This window comes from Micropterus salmoides, unplaced genomic scaffold, assembly GCF_014851395.1.
Source record: "Micropterus salmoides isolate LMB-PRFRI ecotype aquatic unplaced genomic scaffold, ASM1485139v1 Ms_hic_scaffold_7, whole genome shotgun sequence".
Classification (NCBI taxonomy): domain Eukaryota; kingdom Metazoa; phylum Chordata; class Actinopteri; order Centrarchiformes; family Centrarchidae; genus Micropterus; species Micropterus salmoides.
In genome coordinates this window covers 24,551,256-24,574,396 of record NW_024044459.1, presented here as the reverse complement: position 1 = coordinate 24,574,396, position 23,141 = coordinate 24,551,256, and the positions used below count along the sequence as shown (strand labels likewise).

Genomic DNA, 23,141 nt, shown 5'->3' with positions numbered 1-23,141 from the left:
CTAATATTTGTTGCAGGTCAACTTGTTATTTTGCAGACCTTGAGTAAATGTAATGTCTGGTGGACATTTTGCTGTCATCCTTCCCCTCCTGACACTTGGCTAGTGGAGCATGAAGGGAGGATAGAACAGGCCTGAGATGCTCCTTTAGGAAGAGCGCGCTCTCTCTCTCTCTGTCTCTCTCCCCCCACTGCTGGCACTGCACCAGCAGAGAGAGCACTGATTGGGAAAGCCATATGGCAGGTAACAAACCAAGGGCAGGCTTCATGTCCACACTGTGCTGCGGCTCAGGCATCCTGCCATCGCATCCAAAGGGCTCATCTGATTTGGCTCTGTATTCTACAAGTATGTAGACCAGAGCTCTGTGTAAATATGCCATGACTGTTACTGACGCTGCACCATCACCAGCTCGGCGGTGTGAACAGCAGTTCAGTGGTCTCATAGCCGCAACGTCAGCAACGTCACATCCACTGGGAATGGCAATGGCCTTAGGCAGCTTTACAATCACTGCTGTTATGTAGATCTGTCGAAGCGCAGCACAGCAGTGTGTAGGCAAAGCAATACTTTGTTCTGTTTGGCTGTTTAAAGGAGGCGTGTCTACTGATTGTAGCAATTACATTACTGCCACTATCCTTTTACTGTAAAGGACAGAGGTGATGAGTCTGCACCATTTTTTTTGATCTGTGACAAAAATAGCTCAGATTGAAATCTCTCATCTCTGTAAACCATTTAGGGGGGTCTCTAACAGAAGCTGTCATTTGTGAATTGTTAAGTACAACAACTGCAGGTTTAGCAATGCTGGCAACCTCTCACTGAAAACACAGGAAAAGCTTGGCTTTCCAAATGTGTATAGATGGAGGAACAGTGGCATTTTTTAAATCTCTCATGATGATCAACAAACTACAGTCAGTGATGAAAAGAGCAGTTCAAAAAAAAGTGACTCAGTGTGTAATGCCCAAGATACTAAAATAACTGCTGCGCTTTTTCACATAGTGCCTGACCAGTGAAACATTCAAAAGGTAAAAGATGAAGAAGAAGTTAAGTGTGGTACTCAAAAACATGAAGCTGCAATGGCTGAGGAACAGGCCATATATCCAGTTCAATTCTGCCATCTAGTGGTGTCACAGTGCACATGACAAGGGAGGTGCTGAGTGATGCTGTCTGAACCTCTCGGACTGAGAGTCAACTGATACTACAAATGCCATTAATGGAATTAAAGCATATGTTACAACACAACTTTCACCTCCAATCTTTGTCTTTTGTCTTTTTCTTGTCACTGGTCTTCTGCCTACTGTATGTTATGCTTTAAAGTCAATAACGTAGAGAAATACTGTTTTCACAGCATTTAACCTTTCAGATTGAAGCACAGCTGGTATGGGACGAAAACTGAGGAATGTTAAGATGAGTGTGACAAGATTTACTACCTCAATGCTTAGCTGGCACACACAGGGAGAGAAGATGTGAACTCGAAGGTTGTGTGATCAGAGAACTGGATTTCAGGTTTTATGTGTACTGAAGGGCGTGTATGTATGCTAAATCAGTGTCAAGCTAATACATTTAGTGGACCTTTCAAAATTCAAACAATAGGACAGCTTCTGCTCTCTTGAATGGGCCATACTGGTGGATGTTTTAATCTATTTACTAAAAATGTAATTTACATTACATTTACACACAACATAACTCTGACAATAAATAAATAAAATGCGACTAAACTTTTCAGTTTCAGTCTCTTTTATAAAGGAATGACTCCCAGGAAGTTAGGAAATAAAAGCAAACTTAATGCTTCAGGAAATGGTCAGCAGTAATGTTGAGTGATATTTAAGATTTAATAGTTTATGGGCTAAAACATGCAACATCGTGATCATATACTGTTTGATCATAATGAAACATCTGACCGGGCCGCAACACTGGTGTGTGCATGTAAATACAGGTATGACCTCGAAGAAGAAAAAATGTAAGACTGACAAGAGTGAAAAGGGGCAAAGAGGGAGGATTAAGAGAGGAAAGGAAATGGAACAGGAAGTGCAGAGGAGGAGGCCGGAGGCTGGTGTCCGTCCCCCTGAGTCCCATTCCGTTCCCCTCGCAGCTCCCTCCTCTCATTCCTCATCTCCTGTCCTGCCATGTCTCTTTTCCTCTGTGTATTTATCTTCCCATGATTCCTTACACACGGCTTCCTCTGGCCCCTTTCATTAAAAGAATTATTCCACCCTCATCTCCGCTCCATTCATCTTTTCCTCACAGGTGGCGAAACCAACATAACAAAACTCTCCCAGCGCACATTGTCCCTCTGTGGTCTGCTGGCTTGGACCACAGAGGAAACGTGATGGTATTAATCTGTCACTTTCTGAAATATCTGATTCACTTTAGTAACATTAAATGGCAATACTGTTTCAAACCCTGAAACCTGAGAATACTAGAATAGCCTCTGTCGATCGTTAAAGTAATTACTGGTTATCTTTTACAGGGTATAGCCTAACCAGAGCCAAAACAGCTAGTGACCACCCTTGTGACAGCCAGCAAGTCCTCACTTTGTGCCAATCTGTTCCTTTAGATGTACAGCACGCCTCCTTCCACCTGTCTCCTATTCTTCTTTTGTAATCAGGCGTCCCTGCCAATCAATTTGATCGCCATGACAACATTTCGCATCACGCCCCCTCCAAACACCGCCACCACCCGCCCCTATAAACAAAAAACAACACAAAAAAACGAGAAAGAAAGAAGCTGAATTCCGACAGCTCAGGATTGATGAGGGGGAGTCCTGTCAAAGGCCAGAGATTAGATTAGGACTGAAGCACACACACGCAAACCACAACACAGCTCAGAGGCAGCAGGTGCCTTTGGTTAAAACTTAATTACATGATCTCTGATTTCTCTAATTGATATGGTAATGACTATGTAATTAATGCAAAAGCAGTCATACCAGCAGCTTTCCTAATGAATGGATTTATTTGATTAGATATCCTCCTGCATATTTATGCATGCTGGCATGCAGACGACAGTGAGACGTATAAAACAGTTGTTTGTGGTTGTTGTCACAGTGTCACTACCGCTGGCATGCCACGACTACAACACTGCTCTTTTGAACACAAAGGAAGCTGCTTGCGAACAGATCATGGAAAGAAACTGTAAGTTAAGGGATGCTGTATGTTTGCTGCTTCTTATAATTCTAGTGAAGAACATAGGGCTTTATAAGAATGGAAAAATTTGTGGTGCTCTTTCACAGGTAGGTGGCGCCTCATACACAAAATAGGCCACAGTTTGCATGAATGAATATGATCGCGCTGATGCAGCATTTGACGTTTGAAAATCACAAAAAAAGTAGTCAAAATAAGTCTAAAGATATATTTTGGCTTGAAGACAACTCACATCTGCTTAGAGCAGCAATAAAATGCTAAAACCCCTCTACACTTACGCTCACACACAAACACAGAGCTATAACTTCATTGGCAAAGGGTCAACTGTGACAACTAGATGTGACCCAGCTGCAATTACTTTCTGCCTCTGCAACACTAGCAAGGAGGGAGGAGGTCGGATATTTGGGGAGAGACTCCAGTATGACAAGTCACCATCTGGGGAGGTGAATTAATTTCTCCTTGCTTTCCCCAAACCGTCCTCACTGCTTGCTGACTCTAACATGTGCCTCCATATGTCTTCTCCTCCTCTCTTGTGAGATATCTGGAGGGATGTTTCATGGGGAAGTCAAGTGAAAGCACATGTGGGCCCTGACCAGGTGTGAAAAGCAGAGACCACAGGCCTCTCCATCTTTCACTTAACCATAACTACGCCACCCAAACACTGCTCTGACGGCTGATCCGGACACCACTGTACCCGTCTCTACTATTTATAGTCTACAGGTCTGCAAATGAGAGAATAAAAAAATCCAAAACAGATAAGACTGACAGTTTTGCTACCACACAGGCTGATGTTCTTTAATGGTTTCACTGACTGGTGAGAAAGATTTTGTATGTTGTGTTTTAGATGGAGCTTTGACTAAAAGACAAATAGCACATCACCTACCTCTCATGACAAGGTACAAGTGGATGTCCACTGAAAGACAACATATTTACCCAGTTTGAGGGGGAAATGAACTGCTGTCCACACTATTGTACACAAAGTGAGTTAAAAAACTGCTGAGTCATAAAACCTTGTTATTTTTCTTTCTAAGCAGTTGAACATCTTCTACCGTCTTTTAAGGCTTAAATAATTGTCTTTATTAAAAATATATATATACTGAACTGGCATAAATCCAGGCTTTTGTCAGTTGTTTAAAAAGTGTGGGGCATATAATTTTCACTCTTTAAACAATTATAGCTGAAGGACATGAGAGATGACTCGGGGGCGTGTGTGCAGTTTGCTCAAGGCCTAGCTGCCCTGGCTGCAGAGCTTCAAGGCCAAAAGGGGTACCATTTATGACAAAAATCCATAAAAACGACAATGAAACACAAAATAAAACTTTCCACAAGCTTGGTTTTGGATGTGCTGCTTACTTATTCCATTTGCTGAACCGCACATCTGACGACGGCCTGGCTTGCAGAGACAGACAGCTAATACCATAAATGAATGGAGGAGCGCTAACGTTAGTTGGTTAACTAACTTACCTCTGAATAATGTGTTTCTTACGGGGCCACTCGGGCCACGGTTGATGGATGGCCTTACAGAAGCGGGTCAATTAGCCAGGCTGGGTTTCCCTCCATGCCGGCTGCAGACAGCACCGGGAGAGCTCCTACCTCTGTCACGCGGCCTGGCTGTAATTAATCACCAGTGTGGGGCCTTCTCACCTCACAACGCCGCGCGCACAAGCAGCCAATACGTACGTTTGGCCCAAATTACATCCCCACTCCTCTAATCTGGCTAATTGTCAGTATTATACCTAGAGGAGGAGAAAGATCGTGACATAAAAAGTATTTTCTATCGACAAAATATATATCTTACAGAATAATCTGCATACTGCATATTTTATAAGAGAATCCTGTTAGTGATATACTAACAAGGCAGACCCAAGCAATACAGTGAAAGTGAAACTGTTGGAGACAGGTAAGTAAAACTTAAAATTAACAATTGGGTGCCACAGCCTGGCTTTAATTTAAGTTTGTTTCTACAACAGTCCACATTTAACTAATGCATCTACATCTAACCTAGCTAATTAGCTAAAGGCACAGCCTGTGTAAATACAATGCCCAGGGCTAAGCAATGTAAACACGAGGGTGCCCTCCTCACCCACCAACCCAGCAATAGCCAAAAGGCAGGTTTGGACACTCCAAAATGTATCCTTTAACAAGTCAACACCAGGCAACAGCCACATCAAAGTGTATAATGTTTTTTTAAGCTGTTAATGGTTTGTTTAATGTGAATGTTTGTACATGCATACAGGAGTACAGCCAGTGTATATGTTAAATTACGAATAGAAACATGAAACATAGGCCTACAGAATTTCAAATTTCAATAATGTATGTAAAATCACTATGAAAGAAAAATACTGATAGCAACTTAAATCTACATAATGAAGAATTCATACATTTAACATTATAAAATATTTTAGGTTTGATAAAGTTTTCAGCACAAAATCATGAAACAGGACCTGAGCATAAGGGGAACTTACATAATGACATTTAACATGTAATTTCTCATGGAAGCGCCGTTCTAGTTACACATCTCAACCCATGCAGCTGTTACTGTGCAGTTCTGTCTGACACACACACACACACACACAGGTACACAGAGCACAGATTGAGAGGCAGGGACAGAGACGTCACTCTGTGTTCACAGAACATACTGCTGTGGTCTGGACAAAAGCAGCAGGCTGACAGATGAGGTTTGTGTCTGGGGGCAGGGGAGCTATGTGTTGCTGCCTCTGTGCTGAGTGTGTGTGTCTGTGTGTGTGTGTGTGTGTGTGTGTGTGTGTGTGTTTGTGTGTGCACGCACACATGTGGTGTGTTGTACTTATGCATATGTGCGTGCATACATGTCTCAGTGTGTGTGTGCTCCTATTTGAGTATGTGCTCGCGTTTGTGTGTGTGTGTGTGTGTGTGTGTTTACATGTGTGTATATATGTGTGTGTATTTTGCTGGGAGGGGTGGTCTCATGGGGCAGCTCTGTGTCTGTCCCATCTGCCATCCCACTCTACTGACACCCAAGGGAATGGCAGAAAGGGTGGGGGATTCATTTTGGAAAAAGGAATCGGGGTCCAGTGGTCTAATGGGCAACAATGCAGGTTTTACTGACGGGCTGAAGGCAAAGGACACCGGCTGGGTGTGTGGAAGCCAATCTACCAATCTATTTGACAAAACAGTGGGCCACCCCTGTCAAGCTCTGCCTCAGTCTGTCTAATAAGGCACGCACACCCCTGAAATTATGCCTCAAATGAGAAAGGGGTGCACTGTATTTTACCAACACACACAGACGTTACATACACCCTGGGCTAATGTCAGCCTAATGCATGGCCATGCTGTGGCCAGAGGGCTAATTGGGTATATAAACACAAACACATCCCTTGAGAGGCAAGACGGAAAGGGTGTATTTTGTCCTATATGCTCCCTGTATTGTTAAGAGACAATACTGTAACTTAAACGTGGAAGCTCATCAGTACTTTAGCAGTATCAATAATGAAAGATGACATGGTTTTTGCTTTCATACACCCAGAAGCTAGATGCTCTTTTGAAACTGTGCATACAATGTGATGTGGAACGACTTGCTGGCAGGTGGCTTCTCATCCTGTCTTTATCCATACTGTGATCAGAAGACAGTAAATGGCGCCGCTGCAGCTACAACAACAGCAACAAACAAAACAGTCATGTGGAAGAGAAGCATATGGCTCTTGCACCACTGGGCAGAAGGAGCACTCAGCAAGATGAATACTGAGGTGCTGGCAACAAAGCTGACTTTAACTTGTCAAATTAACAGCATATCAAAAGAGAGAGAGAGAGAGAGAGAGGAACGAGAGAGAGAAAGGGGGGGAGGAGGAGGAGGAGGAGGAGAAAGAAGCACCAGCCTGAGATTTTTTGACAAGTGCCACTTGATGGTGACAAAGACAGCACAGTGAGAAACAGAGACTTGCTGTTGAGGTCAGATCACAGCCGTTGGAAGTTCTCGTGTCTCTCACTGTCACCGAGCTGAGTTGTTGATACACTGTTTGTCCATACATGTATCATACAAACACACACACAGGCATGCATCCACTGTGTGCTACCCTGCCCCCTCACAGCTTTGAGCGCTATGTTAATGAAACAGTTGCTGTTTCCTGGCATAACATTAATTACCCGATCAAAATAGAGTGGGTAATTAACTGCCCTTCTTTACCAGTGCTAATTACATTAGCAGAGAAGGGCCATTTCAGGGGAGCAAAAGAGAGGAGAGAAAGATGGGATAAAGCAGTACCAAACAAAGACTTAGTGAGGCACATGCCTAGGTATGTGTGTGTGTGTGTGTGTGTGTGTGTGTGTGTGTGTGTGTGTGTGTGTGTGTGTGTGTTAAGAGCGAGAAAGAGATGGAGAGGAGGAGGCCACATTGGAGGGAGACTCGTGGTTCTTACTCGGGCCCCCAGAGGCTTGGTCCTCAGAGAAAAGCAGGCTTATTGAAGAGGAGAGAGATGGGGGGGGGTGTTGTTGTTTATCTTGACATGCTCTACTCAGTCTTCAACGCTCGCATCACAATTAAGATGCTGCGGCTCATCAGCCATGTATACAAAACAGTGTAGCAAGCTGCACAAGCACACAGGTGATGGGCACAGTCAAAAATAGATCCAGCACAACCTTGAGATGTCGAGGCTTGAAAGAAAATCTCAAAGTCCAGGTAATTGTCAGACAATCCATTGTGAGTGAAAATATTTCCTGTGTAATTCTGTTTCTGCACACATGTAAAAAGAAACCACAAAGACATGTTAATACTATATAAGAACCGACTTAAGAACATAAGAACAACTTCAAACCAGTATCAGTGAGTTTTTTTTTTCTCATTTCTTTTATTTGGAGCACAAAATATAATTACACCTTGAGATATACAAATCACATTTGCACAATTTTTTGTACCGTTTCAAAGAAAGATGGCTTCAAAAAGCATAATATTAAATTGCTAATAATTTTTAAATAAATAGAATTAACCAAACTTTTAAAAACAAATTTGCAAATGTCATCTACTCTTTGTGTTTCTTCGTCCTGAGAATGAAGTTTGTGTTACAATGACAAAAATCAGTAAGAACAGCTTGATATGAGTTAATGAACACCTAATACGCCCCGTTCTTTTCTACTGAGCAGTTTGTGCTTTCATGTACTGTACTGCATAGTGACTAGAGATCTGTACTGGGTCGAGCAATTTAAAATGAAACCGTAAAATCTATAAGTTATAATCATATAAATTCAAATTTGTGGAAGAATGTGGAATGAAATAATATCAGGGCATTGGTGTGACAAAGCATGCATTATAAGTGAAATTATAAAGAATAAGGCTAACTAACATTTTTCCTTTACACAAGGACAATAACCTTCTTTAGATGTGGGCATAACATTAAGATTTTGCAATTCAAGAACCTGAAAGCTGGGGTTGTTTTATTCCAAAACATTGTGTTAGAGTTTATCTTCTCCACCAAAAAATCAATTCCCATTGATCATTCAGCAAATTAATTAGCAATTGTTGAGGTACTTTCAGTTCAGTGACAGTTGGAAAAGGACCACTTTATAAAAACATGTTTATATTATTCCCTAAACTAACTATAATAAGTTAAATTGCTTGTTCTTAAATAAATCAATATATGAATTCCTTTAGTAATAACCCTTAAGACAAAGAGTTCTCCCTTGTAAAACCGTAGAGATCAGAACAAAAAATAAACTGTCTATTTTTCTGGAATGTAAATTGTCTTCAAAAAAGTCTACTACAAAAAAATCTCTCGCTAACTCACAGACAGCGTACACACATGCCATTTAAGGTGTCCATACACAAACAAATAGCACCCTGCTTCTTGCTGCAACATTACATCAGAGTTGTCCGTCATCCAACGACGCGTCCTGTATGTCTCTGGCCATGGTTTGGGCAGGAGTTGGAAGAACCAGATACTGCATGTGATAGTAGGCCAGAGGTAAATACAGATGCTTTTGAAGCTTGGGGTCAAATTATGACCAGTTTTCCTTTTGTTGCCTTTCAAAGTGCAGACACTTCATGACATGTACAGCGGTTTATGGTCCAGTCTGGTGCTGTTAGCTAAGGAAAATTGTCTGTCTGTAGTTGTGGGTGAAGTAATCTGCTCTGCCTCTGGAGTAGATGGCTGGTCTTTGGACATTTTCATACCCCATCATGTTGTTCATCCACTTGGATGACAAAGGGACTAAGAAATGGCGGGTGGCTCAGGATGGAAAGTTATACATGGTCGCTAGTGATCGATTTTCCGTTATCCCTGCCCTCTTAACTCCAAAAGAGGGGCTAAGTGAAGCAGTGGTCTGGGGTAGATTGGGGGTGGGTGCTTTGCTACATCGGGGGAACAACCAGGCCCGTCATCGCTGGAGAGAAAAAATATACAAAATCTATGATTCTAATCAATCAGGTCTTGCATTAATGTACATCCAGCAACTTTTTTGCTGTCTTGTTCAGTCAAAGCTTTCGAGTGGTTAGTATAAGGGGTTAGACTGCATTCGTGAGTTCAGACAGGGGGGTCAGATAGTGAGTTGGATGGCTACCTCTGAAGCTGTTCCCCCCTGAGCCGGGGCATGCAGGGGAGGGAGAGCCCTGGGGCCTGAGGACAGGAGCAAAAGCACTCTTCTGTTTAGCAGCAGACGGGAAGGAAGAGAAAGGCAAGAGAGACGATGAAGAGCTGGAGCTTCCCGGTATAGTGGGGCTGGAGGGCATTACTGTGGAAGAGAGGGCAACTGTCAATCTTAAGTCTGAATATCACAACAGACTCACAGAAATGTGTGGTTAATTACACATTTGTAGACAATTATATGGTCTTACTGTAGGGAGAGCCCGTGGGGGAGGCACTGCTGAAACCAGGAGAGCCAGGTACTCCTAGACTGGTCATGGGAACTGTCCCATAGCCTCCGGCCATCCCTGCGCTGCCCCCGTAGCTTGACTGCTGAGGAGTGGAGGCTGACGGGTAACCCCTTGGAGACAAACTGCTGGAATTTCGAATGTAACCTGGAGGAAAAATGAAAACAATGAGTCAGTTCTGAGCTTCATTAGTGGAAATACAACTTAAGAAGTGAGTGGTTTATGTCTCATTCTGCTCACCTTGGCTGCTCTGTCCAGGCTCCCCGATGCTTACGCCTAATTGAGAAGGATAGGAGCCCAGGCCCATGACACTGCCATGGGCTGGTGAGCTGGGCAGTGCCTGCAACTGACTGTGAGGACGGGGAACACTGTAGAGCGCCTCGGCTATGTCGGCCGCACGTTTCAGCAGCATGTCCTACAGGAGATACAATGAGGGTGTCACAGAGACAGAAAGAGGCCGTCAGGCTGTCATGTTGTTACCCCCTCACTTATCTGTAGCCTGACAGTAAACATTAAAGCATTAAATCCTAAAAGCTGAGGACGTCTGAGGGATGTCCAATTAGTCCAAGCTCAGATGTTAAAGTTTGCTGACACACTAACACTGAGGAACTTATCAAACAGTTCTTGCTCTGAACTGTATCATCATGCAATCAATAAATATTCACTCTGATGGAATAACTATCTCAAGCGTGTTTCAAATCTTGGCAAGTTAATTACTTAAATCAATGAAAAGTAGGAAGCCAGTTTATTAAGTAGTGGTATGCTTTGAGAAATTGTTAGCATTAATGTAGAGCACACACAATTAAGATTTAATGGACTGAAACATGCAAAATCACCAGTGTAGTCTTTAAATATCTGCATCTGTTCTGTGGATACCATTATGTCAAAACTGCTGCTGTTTACCTGATTACTGTGTGGATTTCCATACAGGGCCTCCACAAGATCTGCCGCTCTCTTCAGGAGGATCTCCTGCAAAGAACAGAATTTATTACATTACATTACATACAACATACATAGTTACATCTAACAAGAATGTGGCATGCACATGTCCCTGTACATTCATCATGAGCGTGGTAAAGTCGTAGAAGTATCTCACCTTGGCAAGTTTCTCTGGGTCACCAGGATGTCGAGGAATCACCTTTTGAAGGCGCTGGAAACCATAGTCTATAGTTGGCTCATTTAGGGCTGAAATAAAAAATAAAAAGATATTTAACACATCAAATGTTGGTAAAGTTCATTAAAAGCTCATTTTTATTACCCTTCAAACTGTTTTAAAAAAAACATGTATACCATTGTGAAGTTTTAAAAAAGAACACAATGTGTTGTCTAAATACCTGTGTAGATGAAGCGTCCTGGTGCTCCCTTGCAGAATTGTTTAGATTTATAAGACAATGTGACCTCCACGACCCCAGGGATGTGTCGAGGAGGTGTCTGGACGCGGATAGCGTGCGGTGTGATCAGCTGAGTAACAGGACAGAAATCATGTCACAAAACAGCAACTAATTATTCCCCCCATACCTTGTAAATATTTAGGCTAACACAATACTGCAGAAAGATTAATTTGTGTAGACTGCCCATAAATCATCTAAATAATGAGACAAGCCATATGCTATATATATCATTTCAAAATACGTTTCAGACTGTACTATCATTAGTGAGATGTTTTGGAGACAATTCCTACCTCACTCCACACCAGCATGCTGCCAAACACCACCTGCAGCCCGTCAAAGAAGTTCTCCCCGATGACGATGACCATAGCCCCTCCGGTGGTCCAGCCCTCACTGGGGCTGATGGCTTTGATACACGGGGTGGCTGGATAGGAGAGGAAAGCAAGAGTTACTCCAAGGGTTTCAATGCAGGGTGTACACTTTTTGAAAGAAGAGGGAACAGAGCGTGCTTCATATCTGTTTCAGCGGGAGTGTGTTGAAAGTGCTCTTTAGTTTAGGATTGTTCTATCGTCAGCCATTGTTAAATCTAAAAGCTAACATTATTTTATGGCTACTTATGCTGTCAGATAGGGAAAGATCTAAATTAGATGTAGGTCAAAAAGTCACATGACCTATGTATATAGACGCAGGCACAGTGGTGAAAAAAGTATTCAGATCTTTTACTTAAGTAAAGGTAGCAATACAACAGTTTAGAAATACTCATTTACAAGTAAAGTCCTGCATTTATGTAAAAATATGGAAATATTATCAGGAAAATACTTCAAGTTTTTAATACTTAAAGTATTAAAAGTAAAAGTACTATTGTGCTGGACAATGGGCCCAGTGAGTGTGTTTTTATTATTGGATTATAACTATTCATACATAAATGTGCTATGGGGTATTTGAATGTTGGAGTTGGCTAGTGCGTTACTTGAGTAAATGTACTTAGTTGGTCCGTGTGTGAAGTATAATTCATCTGCAGTTGTTAACATTTGTCAACAACCAGTTTAGGGGGTATTACTTAATTTCATTGTCCTACTTGCGCTAATGCAAATTTATGTTGACCCATGTGAGTTAATTTTTCCATAGCCAATGCTGCCTAAACTGTTAGCACTGCAATGTAATTTAGCACACCAAAGCGTTGACTTGTTCCATTATGAAAATTGAACAAGAAAGTCTAAAACTGGAAAGAGAGACCGCTCGCGTTCAAAATAAAATGTCCATGTTTTTAACTGTCATTTTAAGGATAGCTATACTTAATAAATAAACAAATAGCCTAGCCTAAATATTGAACATAATTCATAATTGTCATATTTCTGCCACTTAACTTATTATTATTAGGCTATACCACATTATTTTAATTGTCAATTGGCTCAAACAATGGCATTATTAGAGTGCTGTGATTCATGTAATGATTCATATAGCCTATTCATCCATTTATTTATTTGATTAAGGCTACTTAATCTTTGGGTGAACGTTAAAGGCTACACTTAGTGTTATGACTTGTGACTTCATTGCTGCGGGTCTGTTTTCATGGCAATAACACTGCTTGGCCTACTCTATCCTCATAATGCAGGACAACTGGTGTTGAAGACGCTATTTAAAGTAAGGCTAGTCACATTAAATATAAATATATTATGTTAAATATATAAGCATTTACTTTGTTTCATCTGAGTGGCCGCTTCTGTTAATCTTGTTCCTGCATTACGAGGATAGAGTAGTAGTGTTATTGCTGTGACAAACAGACCTGCGCAATAAAGTGTTTTAGAGATAAATGTGAGTTGTTGACATCTTGAATATATTATTATCATCTATGACTTTATGTGAAGACAAGTATTTAATTAATGCTTTCATTAGTAGCACCACTGGTTATGTTTGATATAGCAGGGTAATTATAAAAGGACATTAGGCATCTCATGTACCTTCTGTTACAGTTTGTTCCTTGGATAAATGCGTAGGCCACTATGTTTCTGAGTTTGAATGATGTTGTGTCTTACCATATTCCATACTATTCTCTACAGACTCTCCAGGCTCCAGTCTGCGAGCTCTCCGACCGTGTTTTGAGTTGTTGTGGACGAACATGTTGTCAGACACTGCTAGGACGTGGCCGTCTACGCTCACAGTGCTGGACAAGACCACCTGAAAGGAAAGAAGAGAGGAAAAGACCCAAGAGGAAGACACATGAGTGTATGTGCACGACTTAGACAGCACGCTGCGAGTCACAATCTCCGGTTATAGCAGCAAAATCCCCGAGCAACAATTTGTTTCGGCGTACAGGTGATAGTAATATTTTTCAGTAGGTAATGTGACATCCTTGGGATCTTCATAATATGTCGGCATTCTGGCGATGACACTGCTCATACACCCCCTCCACACCACCATCAGTTCCACATATGGCCTCTCCACTGCCTCATGCCTAACTTTTTGATTCATACAGCATGCAGCAGGCTCATCGTTGTCTCCTCCTGATCCTTCAATGACACCAAACATATGGACCAAATCTCCCATTTTAGCCGGCCGTTAAACTAGTGGATGATATATAGAAGTCCTAATTTGATTTTCTGGCCGCAGCATGTGTGTGTCCCTTCCCACATCTGCCTTGCATGGATGACACACATATAATTAATGAGAGGACACTTGTAGGTTTTTCTCTTTGGATATTTATGAGTGTTATGGTGTGATACTATTTCTGAAACTGATAATGAGCTTGAGTGTGTGTTTAATAACATGTTTTTGAGAGTTAGAGGGAATGGGTCAGTGAGAAAAGGTCATTTTCAATTAAATAGTAAACCATAAATATTATATAATGTGCATTTTTAGAAAATCAAACAGCAAAGATAAAACCTTGCACTCCCTCTCAAAATAAACACATGGCAGTAATTTTACAGGTGAAGGAACATAAGAAAGAAAAGGAGAAAAAGCACATGTGCTATACGTGGTAGAAAGGGAGGGGAACCTAAAGGAAAATAACTGTAAATTATCGATCCAGCAGCAGACTCCTGTCCAGCTCTGATCACCTTTTAACCCAGAGATGAGAGTCTTGGAGCGCCTGCGTGCTCATAAGTTCTCAGCATGTGTCACATCGCAGGAGTTAAAGCAAACATGGTGGAAGACAGAGGGAGCACGAAGAAGGTGAAGGGACAGCGGTTTTGCTGGGAGAGAGAGAATGCCAGACGGGGGCCGCTGGTGCTGAAAGACAGCAGAGGAAGTGAGGCGGGAGTGTCCCCTGTGACCACTTCCTGGGTCATGGAGCATGACCTCCTCCATCTGGAGCCAATCACTCAATTCTTGACAACTTCCTGAAACACCTCAACCTATTTCCTGCACCCCAGCACCCCAACGACTAAGTCTCCCACATATCTAACTCCTTTCGTTTGTCTTTCCATCTCTCTGACTCCTCATTGATTTTTAACATTCGCCTCTAACTCCCTCCTCTATGTCTTCTATTAAAAAAACATTTCCAGAGCTTTAATGTGTGAGAGTTTGTGACATATACTCTTTTTAGGACAGCCTGGACAAGACATTAATAATTCAATTATTCCATTAGCATGAAGGTGGTATGTTTTGTGCACGGCTGTAGAATCTTTTTTTGTTTATGATTTGGTTCCCATACTCACACACAAACACACATGCATCCTTTTTCCGTACCTGAAATCTCCTCATATCCCTCGGGTTTCCTGCTGTCTTCAGACAATTCTGGTTACACTTCAGGAAAAACTTCAAGAAAAACCTGCAAAGGTAAATAAGAGGACATGTGTTAGTACATCAGCAACTATGAAATCACATGAAAGACACACGTATATGATTATTTGCTATCCTGCAACACACTAGCAATCAAAGGAGACATTAATTATTTTTCAGACAGGTCTTGTGGATGGTGTGTGTGCACATCTATATGATTACAGCTCTGACATCAATCCAAGCTGTTTAGCTTAGTATTAAAGTCAATGTTATTACACTTTAAATCAAGTGATGAGAATTTGAAGCACAGTCCAGTGAAAGGCGCTGCTGTGTTTCAAAGTAAAGTGGAGACAGTGATGTATGCCAGGGGACTCAGGGGACCGTGGTATCCCGCAATGCCGTATTTGAACCCCCACATGGGAATGGAGAGGGAACGAAGTAGAGACAACTAAAGAGAAAATGAAATGGGGAGATGGAAAGAGGAAGGTAGTGACAGAGGCACAGGCGCTGGTATGGACATGAATTTTGTTTTCAAGTATATGTGTCTCATTTCGTATGTGAGTGTACTTTTGAGGGTGATGGAGACTGAGAGAAACAGAGAGACAGAGAGAGAGGTGCTGGTACCCTCTGTTACACCAAAGAAAACCTGAGAGGAAGGTGGAATAAATAGGAGAGAGGGAGACTACGGAGAGAGACTCCAAATCCCAGGTGTACACAGTTCGGCAACACAGCCCGCTGCCATGGCAACGCGGCTCTGCCGCAATCCCAAAGTCCCCATGCTGAGAGGCAAAGACAGCGATGGGAAAGAGAAGGCAACAACAAGAACACATTCCATCACCGAAATACAGCAAGGAGGGACGGGAGAGACTTGGCAAGGTGAGATGCAGGAAAGTATATAAAGAGGGCAGGTGCAGATGAGACTGACATCATCCACACAAATCTCACACTGAAGAAAAAAATTAGGCAGAGGATGTGTGTTACAACAAAAGAACAGGGAAAACGAGCCTGGAAGTGATGCAGCGTTGTGATATAATTATGGCAATTGGCAAATATATAGCCCTCAAACCAGATGTCCACTTCACTCCACAGAGAACACAACTCTGTCTTGCCTATGAAAAACACATCCATTAATGTTCCAATTAAACAAACAACAACAGTGCAGAAGAAAAATGCTGCAGAGGGAGGCAGCGGTTTTGGGCTACATGGTTAGCTTCAATCCCACCCACACTGTGCTCTCTGCAAATATAAGTCATCTTAATGGAGAGCGGTTGTTTGGAGAGGAACTTCATATTGGCCCCACAGCCCTGAACCCTCCCATCGAATACTAATCTCTCCCTCATTCTGTCAGCTTTTACTCGCTATTCTTCCATCACTCGCTCCAGCTTCCTCCCTTGTGAACAGGACCTGGCTTGAAACTAGCTCCCAGTTCCAACAGAGTGTCCAATATTTCTTGATTTGAGCTATTTCGTTGGAGGACAATCAATATTGTTGTTGGCAGAGGATGATTATAATTTATCAGCGAGAGCCCGGACCTCCAACCTCAAAGCTGCGTTAGAACTCAATTTTGGGTGGAAACATGTAAAAGGGCATATCTGTGCCTCTCCCACTTCCTTCTTCCATGTCTTTCTTCATCAGTGTTTGACTTTGTCATCCTTCCTTACATCTGCCTGTTGGACACCACGACAGTATCAGTTGAACAGGATTTAAAATCACTATATATACAGTACATTGCACAAAGGAAGGTTATACAGTTTGTTTCCTGACTCTGAAAAGGACCATAATCAAAAGTGTTCTGTTTCATTTTACTGCCTCCTTTGAGGGTTATGCTGTATGTATGCTTTATCCAGGGCAATGATTCTTACCCTATGGCTCATTTTTAAAGGCTATAGCGGCCATTTATAGGGAAGTAAGGGACCATATTTTTGGTTTTAATAACCAAGTCCATGGTCTGGCTGTGGTTTAGCCACAATAGTTCCTTGTCACTAGCTTCTTGGCCACTTAATGTTCACCTAACCAGCAGTCATCATTGATTTGGCTGACTGACATAATAAAAACTTGTAGTGATGCCTCAGATAGCGAAATCACAACCCTAATTGAGAGGATGTCATCCATCTCAGGCTTTGTGCACTTTCTGAGGGTTCTTGACCTTGTTTGTTGACTTCTCATCATTCCCTGTTTGTATGACACCAGATGCCTCACACACACACAGAAAGACACATTCACATGCATGCATGCACACTCTAATACACCGACACCCCCTCCACCTTTGCTCCCCTCCCAAAAACCCATTGAGTCAACTTTTCACCCCCCTCAGTTCGGACGCACACAGCTGCAAATGCTGAAATTAAAGCGAGACATTGACGCATATATTAGCATGCATTAGCCGCTTCCCCCTGCCCACTTAACATGCAAATCTCCCAGCCCCGTCGCCTCGCACCTTCTGCCACACATTCATTTGCTGAATTATAATTAGACTAATCTTGCATAATTAATAAGAAGTCGAGGACCCTCTGTTTTTTATCCCCTCCTCTATTGTGGTTGCAAAAGTTTAATATTGCTGTTGTTTGTTTTTGTTTTGGTAATGTAATACACCCACACACCTTCCCATCCAGAGGGAAGAGATGAAGAGAACATGCAAAGAATTGGAGGTGATCTTCATGTCACAGGAAAATTGCAGAGAAAGGCTGTTTCACAAGAACTCCACAAGCTTCAGTGTTTTTATGTTTCATGTGTGCCTTGTTCTTTACATTCACAGAACATTCTATTAAAGCAGGTGTAGAATGGTGATTCTGTTTGTTTAAAACAGTTACATGAGCAACACAGTGCAAATTAAGCTAATGGGAAGCTTATAGACTGTAAATGATGACTCATTTTGTTTTCAATTGCTAACAAGACAATGCAGACTGTAAGCAAAGGTGTTATTCTTTTATTGTTAGTGGCATTAGATCACTAACAATGACACCAAAACTTGACAAAAGCAAGCTCTGTGATTTTTGTTGTTCTATACCAATGACAAATTTTAAAAAGTTTTGAATTGAATTTCATAGAGTTCACTGTGGCCAGCAATGTAAACTCAAGTTTTATCTTCTGCTACATCTACCCTCCACAGACACACTTTAAACAGGAAACACAAACAAAACATAGACCCAAGTCTTAAACCTTGGGATCATTTTCCACTGTGGCACCACAGGGAGTCTGTTTTTTTCTGTCTTCACTTCTGCATCTCAGTCAAAGCCTGCAATCCCTTTTGTCTGCATCTGTTTCAGTTCCCAAGACTAAACACAGGCCTCGCAGCATGACGGTGGCCATACCAATGGTTACAACTTGCTTAGATAAAACTAGTTCAGTGACCAACCAGCAAGTCATGACACTAAAAACAATAGCAGCAATGCAGTTTTTGTAAATATTTCACTCCTCAATGTGGACCCTCAGTTTCATGTTTCCCAGTCCACCGGGACATATGCTTTACATATGGCCCTAATCATGCAACGAGCACCTAAGCAGCTCAGGACCCCTAACAAAAATTTTCATAGGCATTCATCAGCACTAATCACTGTTGACATAAACTGCCTTTTCACATAGACATAAAACACATCACCCTCTGTGCTCATTGTAAATGAAGGTTTACTGGTAGCAGCGGCTCTTGAAGCATGTGATGCAAAAGGCTTTGGCGCAGAGTTCAAGTTAGTTAGCAGCATGGCTTGAAAACCTTCTCCATTTGTCTATTTTTCAAGGCTTTGGCCTTACAATTTTGAGTTACTGCATAAAATATGACACATTTATGCTTTCATACAAAAATATGGGAAAGGGAAAATTAAGTTAAAGAATGAGGAGGAGAAGGAGATTGTCATTATTTTTGTTCAGCAGACGTGGATGCCCTGCTGCTCAGACCTCAACAAAGAAAAGCAGGGGAGTGGGGACAGAGAGATCAAGACAGCTCTTTCTCTTCATACATGTAACCCTGACCCCCTCCACAATGCTTAAAAGCTATTCATTGTAAGAAATAAGAAGAGAGACACAGAGCAATAGAGGAACAGAAAGATGAAGAAGAGGAAAGGTAAAGGCAGAAGGAGAGAGAGAGAATGTTGATGTCCTGTATTCAGGGCCATCACTCATCAGACATCCCCTCCATCACTCCCCTCTCCCCACCCTGAAAAAACAAAACAGTGTCCTGACATCGCGGTGGAGGGGAGCTGAGGGGAAGGCAAGGAGGGGAGGGAGGAAAATTAGGAAACCAGATGTGAAGCATTAAAACATACTGACATGCTGAGGGCCTTCCTCTGCCACACTCACACACTGAGAGCACTAACTCATACAGCAGGCCCAGATGCATGCACATATGCATGCATATGTCACACACTGGCTGTGCAAACCACACACACATTCATGCATAGACTCACAGAGAAATACACAAAGACAAATACTGACTTGCAAGCAACCATGTGTGCACAATCAATCATGCAAAATTACACACATTAGCAAAAGTGATGCCTCAAAAACAAATGTCTAAAAGTCAAACGTTTGGATATGCGAGCTGATTTTTCATAAAACATGTAAATAATGGCCAAAAACAAGCTGCAGCTTGTGGCTTTGTGCTAGGATTTGGATACACCAGTGTTGACCTAAGAATATTTCATGGCAAGGCGCAACTCATCATGCATCAGTGTATGGATGTGCATCCAATTAGTACATGTACCTAGGCTGAGGAACGGCTGGGGGGGAGAGGGATGGAGGTGTTTTGTTTTCCTCCATGGGGAGAGCTGTGGGGGACGGAGCACGGGGGGCGGGGGGGTAGTAATAAATACCCCTGGACCCTGGGTCCCTTGGCAGACTGGAAGCTAGACTGGTCACCAGGGTTAACACCCGGGGCACATGACCTTTGACACTGCTAATGGGGCACAGAAAACCCTCCACGAACTGATACCCCCTCTGTCGCATACCACCACAGGACCTTTCACACCAACCTCCCAGTCCAGCCACCCGCCCCCCTCCCAAAACATACAGGGATATCTGTGCCATCAGCTTCACTAGCCTTTCACCAGTCGCACAGTCAAACTGACTCCATGGTCAACTTTTCGAGCTTTTTATATAACAGCTTTTATAATGAACATCCAGTCGTCAGTGAAACATCTGTGGTTTTATTCATTTTTACAAGATTGTCTCAGTTGAAACCTTTATCCACTATCTACCTATTAGCAAGTGACTGGCCACCACGTTAGACTGATGTCGAATGAACTGGGAGAGTTTAAACAACATGCTGACATGCAGCTCAAACCAGCCAACCAGTTCATTGATCAGAAGGGCAGGGTATCAAACCTCAAGGCTTTTTTTGGTACTGACCGTAGTGGGTGTTGAAAACTGTAAACTACTCAAAGTTGGAACTAAATGCCAGGACGCACACAGTATATAGTCTTCCTTACTCATTCTTTAGTCAAATAACTACTGATTTAATTAATAATCTTGCTTGTTTCAGACTGAAGTTCTTGTCTGGCTATTTCTATGTAGGCAAAATGTAACTTTGCTTAATAAAAAATCGTTTGTAGAAAACCATGTTTACATTGCTCAACGTAAGGGATCATGAAAATTACCGTTTTGGTAAATTCAAATACCCTGTCTTACTAATCAATGGTCAGAGGATACTGAGTAAATCGCCTCCAGGTACTCTCAGGCAGCTGGCACATGGGGGATCTCAGCTCTTTATACATTGGCCTGGTGATTGGCTGTGCCCTTCTTGGCCTCCTCTGCATTGCCTCCCAGGCTGGCTTCACCCCTGCAACCTCAGCCCCAGCCCACCCCGCCTCTAAACTTGAGAACTGTGACAAAGCCAAACATTTAAACCACTAGTGCTGATTTATAGAGCTTGGTAGTGCTGTAAAACCTTCAGGCTTGCCACCGCAAAAGTGACTGAGACACGGCGGACCTGAGAGGAAAAGAGGACTGAGAGGAGGAAAGTGGAATGATGGGAAGGGTATACAGGAGGCACTTGAGTGTTTCAACAAGGTTTCTCCTGGGTGCTAAAGTGTTTTACTGCATACCCTCTCGCTGGCTGCTAAATGTGCATTTCAACAATTTAAAATGAATTAATGTCTCAGTCTCCCAAGCTTAGCCAAAAGCATAGATTGCATACAAAGGCTGACCACAAGGGACTGTGGTCAGCCTGCCAAATAGATGGATATGGATAGATATTCAGAGTCTAGAGAACATGAATTCACAACCAGGATAGGGAATAGAACTCCCATCAGTGGCCTCACCTCTCCCAGCATGCTTGGTGTGTCCTGAGGGACAAGGATTCAAAATATACTCTCAACTGTCAAATGGAGACACGGAGCACCCTCTGCAGCTGAATAGATTTCAAACAGAGGGTCATCTGCAATACACCAACACTAATCTTGCTTAGTCAATACCCTTTCAATCAATTGGACACTAACCAGATTTACCAATAACACGTATGTATCAAAGCTTGACCCAAACCTTTCTCCGAAAAGAACAATGAATCTGGGATGGATGCCATTGAGAGGGAGAGAAGAGGAAAGAGAAGCAACAACAGAAGGAGAAGAGATGTCTTCTTAATTAGCCAGTAATGATAAGATCTGACAAACAACATCTGTTTCCAGAAAGAGAGAGGGGGGTGGGGCAAAGAGGGGAGGGAAGGAGAGGGCTGGAGAGAGGGATAGGAAGGAGGACGAGAGAGAGAAGGAGAGAGTAGCAGCTGAGAAACCTGTGAAGCCTAGACAACAGGGACCTGCTTGTAAGAAAGTAAAGGGGGAGTGGAGGGAATGTGTAAGGGAGGGAGCGCTGTGTAGCGTGACACAATAGAAGAACGAAGGATGAGAAGTATAGCAGAAGTGAGAGAAAGACAGAAAGGGGAGAGAAATCTGACAGGGTTGAGGGAGTTGAACAGCCAGGATGAATATGACAGACAGAGGGAGGAAAACAGATCAAAATGAGAGAAAATGAGGGAGATAGACAGACGCAGAGAAGGTGAGCTGGGTAATGGTGCTGCAGGGAGAGAGGAGGAACGTGTGAAGAGATGGGAATGGAATCACTCAGAGGTCCAGGGTGCTGTAATTTACTGTCCGTGGCTAATACACAGCAAATGTGTGGAGCCAAGGACTGGGTTAGGAGAAGGGGAGCCGGTTGGTGGGGGGGCTGAAGGGAGGGCACGAAGACTGCTGGGGCTCTCAGCATGCATGCTGGGAGCCTGTCAGCAGTCACATCACCCCCTGTCCTCAGCCCTGACAGATTCATCAGGACCATTACACACACACACAGACGCACATACACATGTGCATGCATTCAAAAGATTATAGCAACATTGCAATTTAAACTGTTGTTCCTGTTTTCCTTTAACTTTTATTTTTCCTCCATGATGAGGAAACACGACATCTGTTGCATTACTGATTCAGCCAGCAAAACACAAAAGAGCCAGCGATGATTTCTGCTTTGCTTTAATGTTATATTTTGAAATACACTGCACAAGTCTATCCTGAACTCCATATTATATTTTTCTGTTAGCATGGGGTGGTGATGGAGCAGTGGATAAGACGCATGCCTTTGGTGTGAGAGACCTGGGTTCGAATCCACTGTGAGACACCATTGAGTCCCTGAGCAAGACACTTAACCCCTCCAGAGGTGCGCGACCACTGACATATATATAGCAATTGTAAGTTGCTTCGGACAAAAGCGTCAGCTAAATGTAATGTAGCATGGTGTAATTAAAGTGCCAGTAGAAGTTAATCTATTAAGTAGATCTATTGTATTTAAACAGTATCTACAGCATTTCCTTGCCTGGTTGCTTTTTGTCCCACAGGATGAATAACTATTCCTGCAAGCATAAGCCAATAGAGATACTTAATCAAATTGTATTTAAGAAATGCTGCAGATGTGTAAATATTAGTGTTAGGAAATGTTTTCAAAAAGTGAAAGGGTGGAGAGTTTTTAGAGAAATCTAACTCCTGGGAGAAATACAGTCTGTCCAGATTCCAGATAAACAGACAAACAAACAAACAAGGTGGCTAGCGGGGCCGGCCCAGCACCAGGGGGCATTGTTAAGTCATTAGTGAA

General features: G+C 42.5%; 2 protein-coding genes across 5 annotated transcripts in view; both read right to left on the bottom strand.

Moving 5' to 3' along the window:
• Positions 1 to 4,680, bottom strand: part of ank1a (ankyrin 1, erythrocytic a) — a 109,765-nt gene extending 105,085 nt beyond the window's left edge. Inside the window, exon 1 of the mRNA XM_038703876.1 lies at positions 4,596 to 4,680. The gene's annotated coding sequence lies outside the window, so the exon portion shown is untranslated. The remainder of the gene's footprint in view (positions 1 to 4,595) is intronic.
• A 3,269-nt stretch (positions 4,681 to 7,949) lies between these two features.
• The window catches only part of ebf2 (EBF transcription factor 2), a 29,957-nt gene continuing 14,765 nt past the window's right edge, over positions 7,950 to 23,141 (bottom strand). For 2 of the 4 annotated variants that reach the window (XM_038703870.1, XM_038703871.1), the window contains exons 7-16: positions 15,045 to 15,126; positions 13,394 to 13,535; positions 11,651 to 11,781; positions 11,304 to 11,430; positions 11,066 to 11,154; positions 10,873 to 10,938; positions 10,210 to 10,384; positions 9,934 to 10,116; positions 9,660 to 9,830; positions 7,950 to 9,482 (exon numbers count right to left, since the gene is read on the bottom strand). In XM_038703870.1, coding sequence (XP_038559798.1) covers positions 9,451 to 9,482; positions 9,660 to 9,830; positions 9,934 to 10,116; positions 10,210 to 10,384; positions 10,873 to 10,938; positions 11,066 to 11,154; positions 11,304 to 11,430; positions 11,651 to 11,781; positions 13,394 to 13,535; positions 15,045 to 15,126 — 1,198 coding nt within the window. In that variant the 3' untranslated portion in view covers positions 7,950 to 9,450. Of the gene's footprint in view, positions 9,831 to 9,933; positions 10,117 to 10,209; positions 10,385 to 10,872; positions 10,939 to 11,065; positions 11,155 to 11,303; positions 11,431 to 11,650; positions 11,782 to 13,393; positions 13,536 to 15,044; positions 15,127 to 23,141 lie in introns of all 4 variants that reach the window. The other 2 variants (XM_038703868.1, XM_038703869.1) reach the window with 1 other exon arrangement.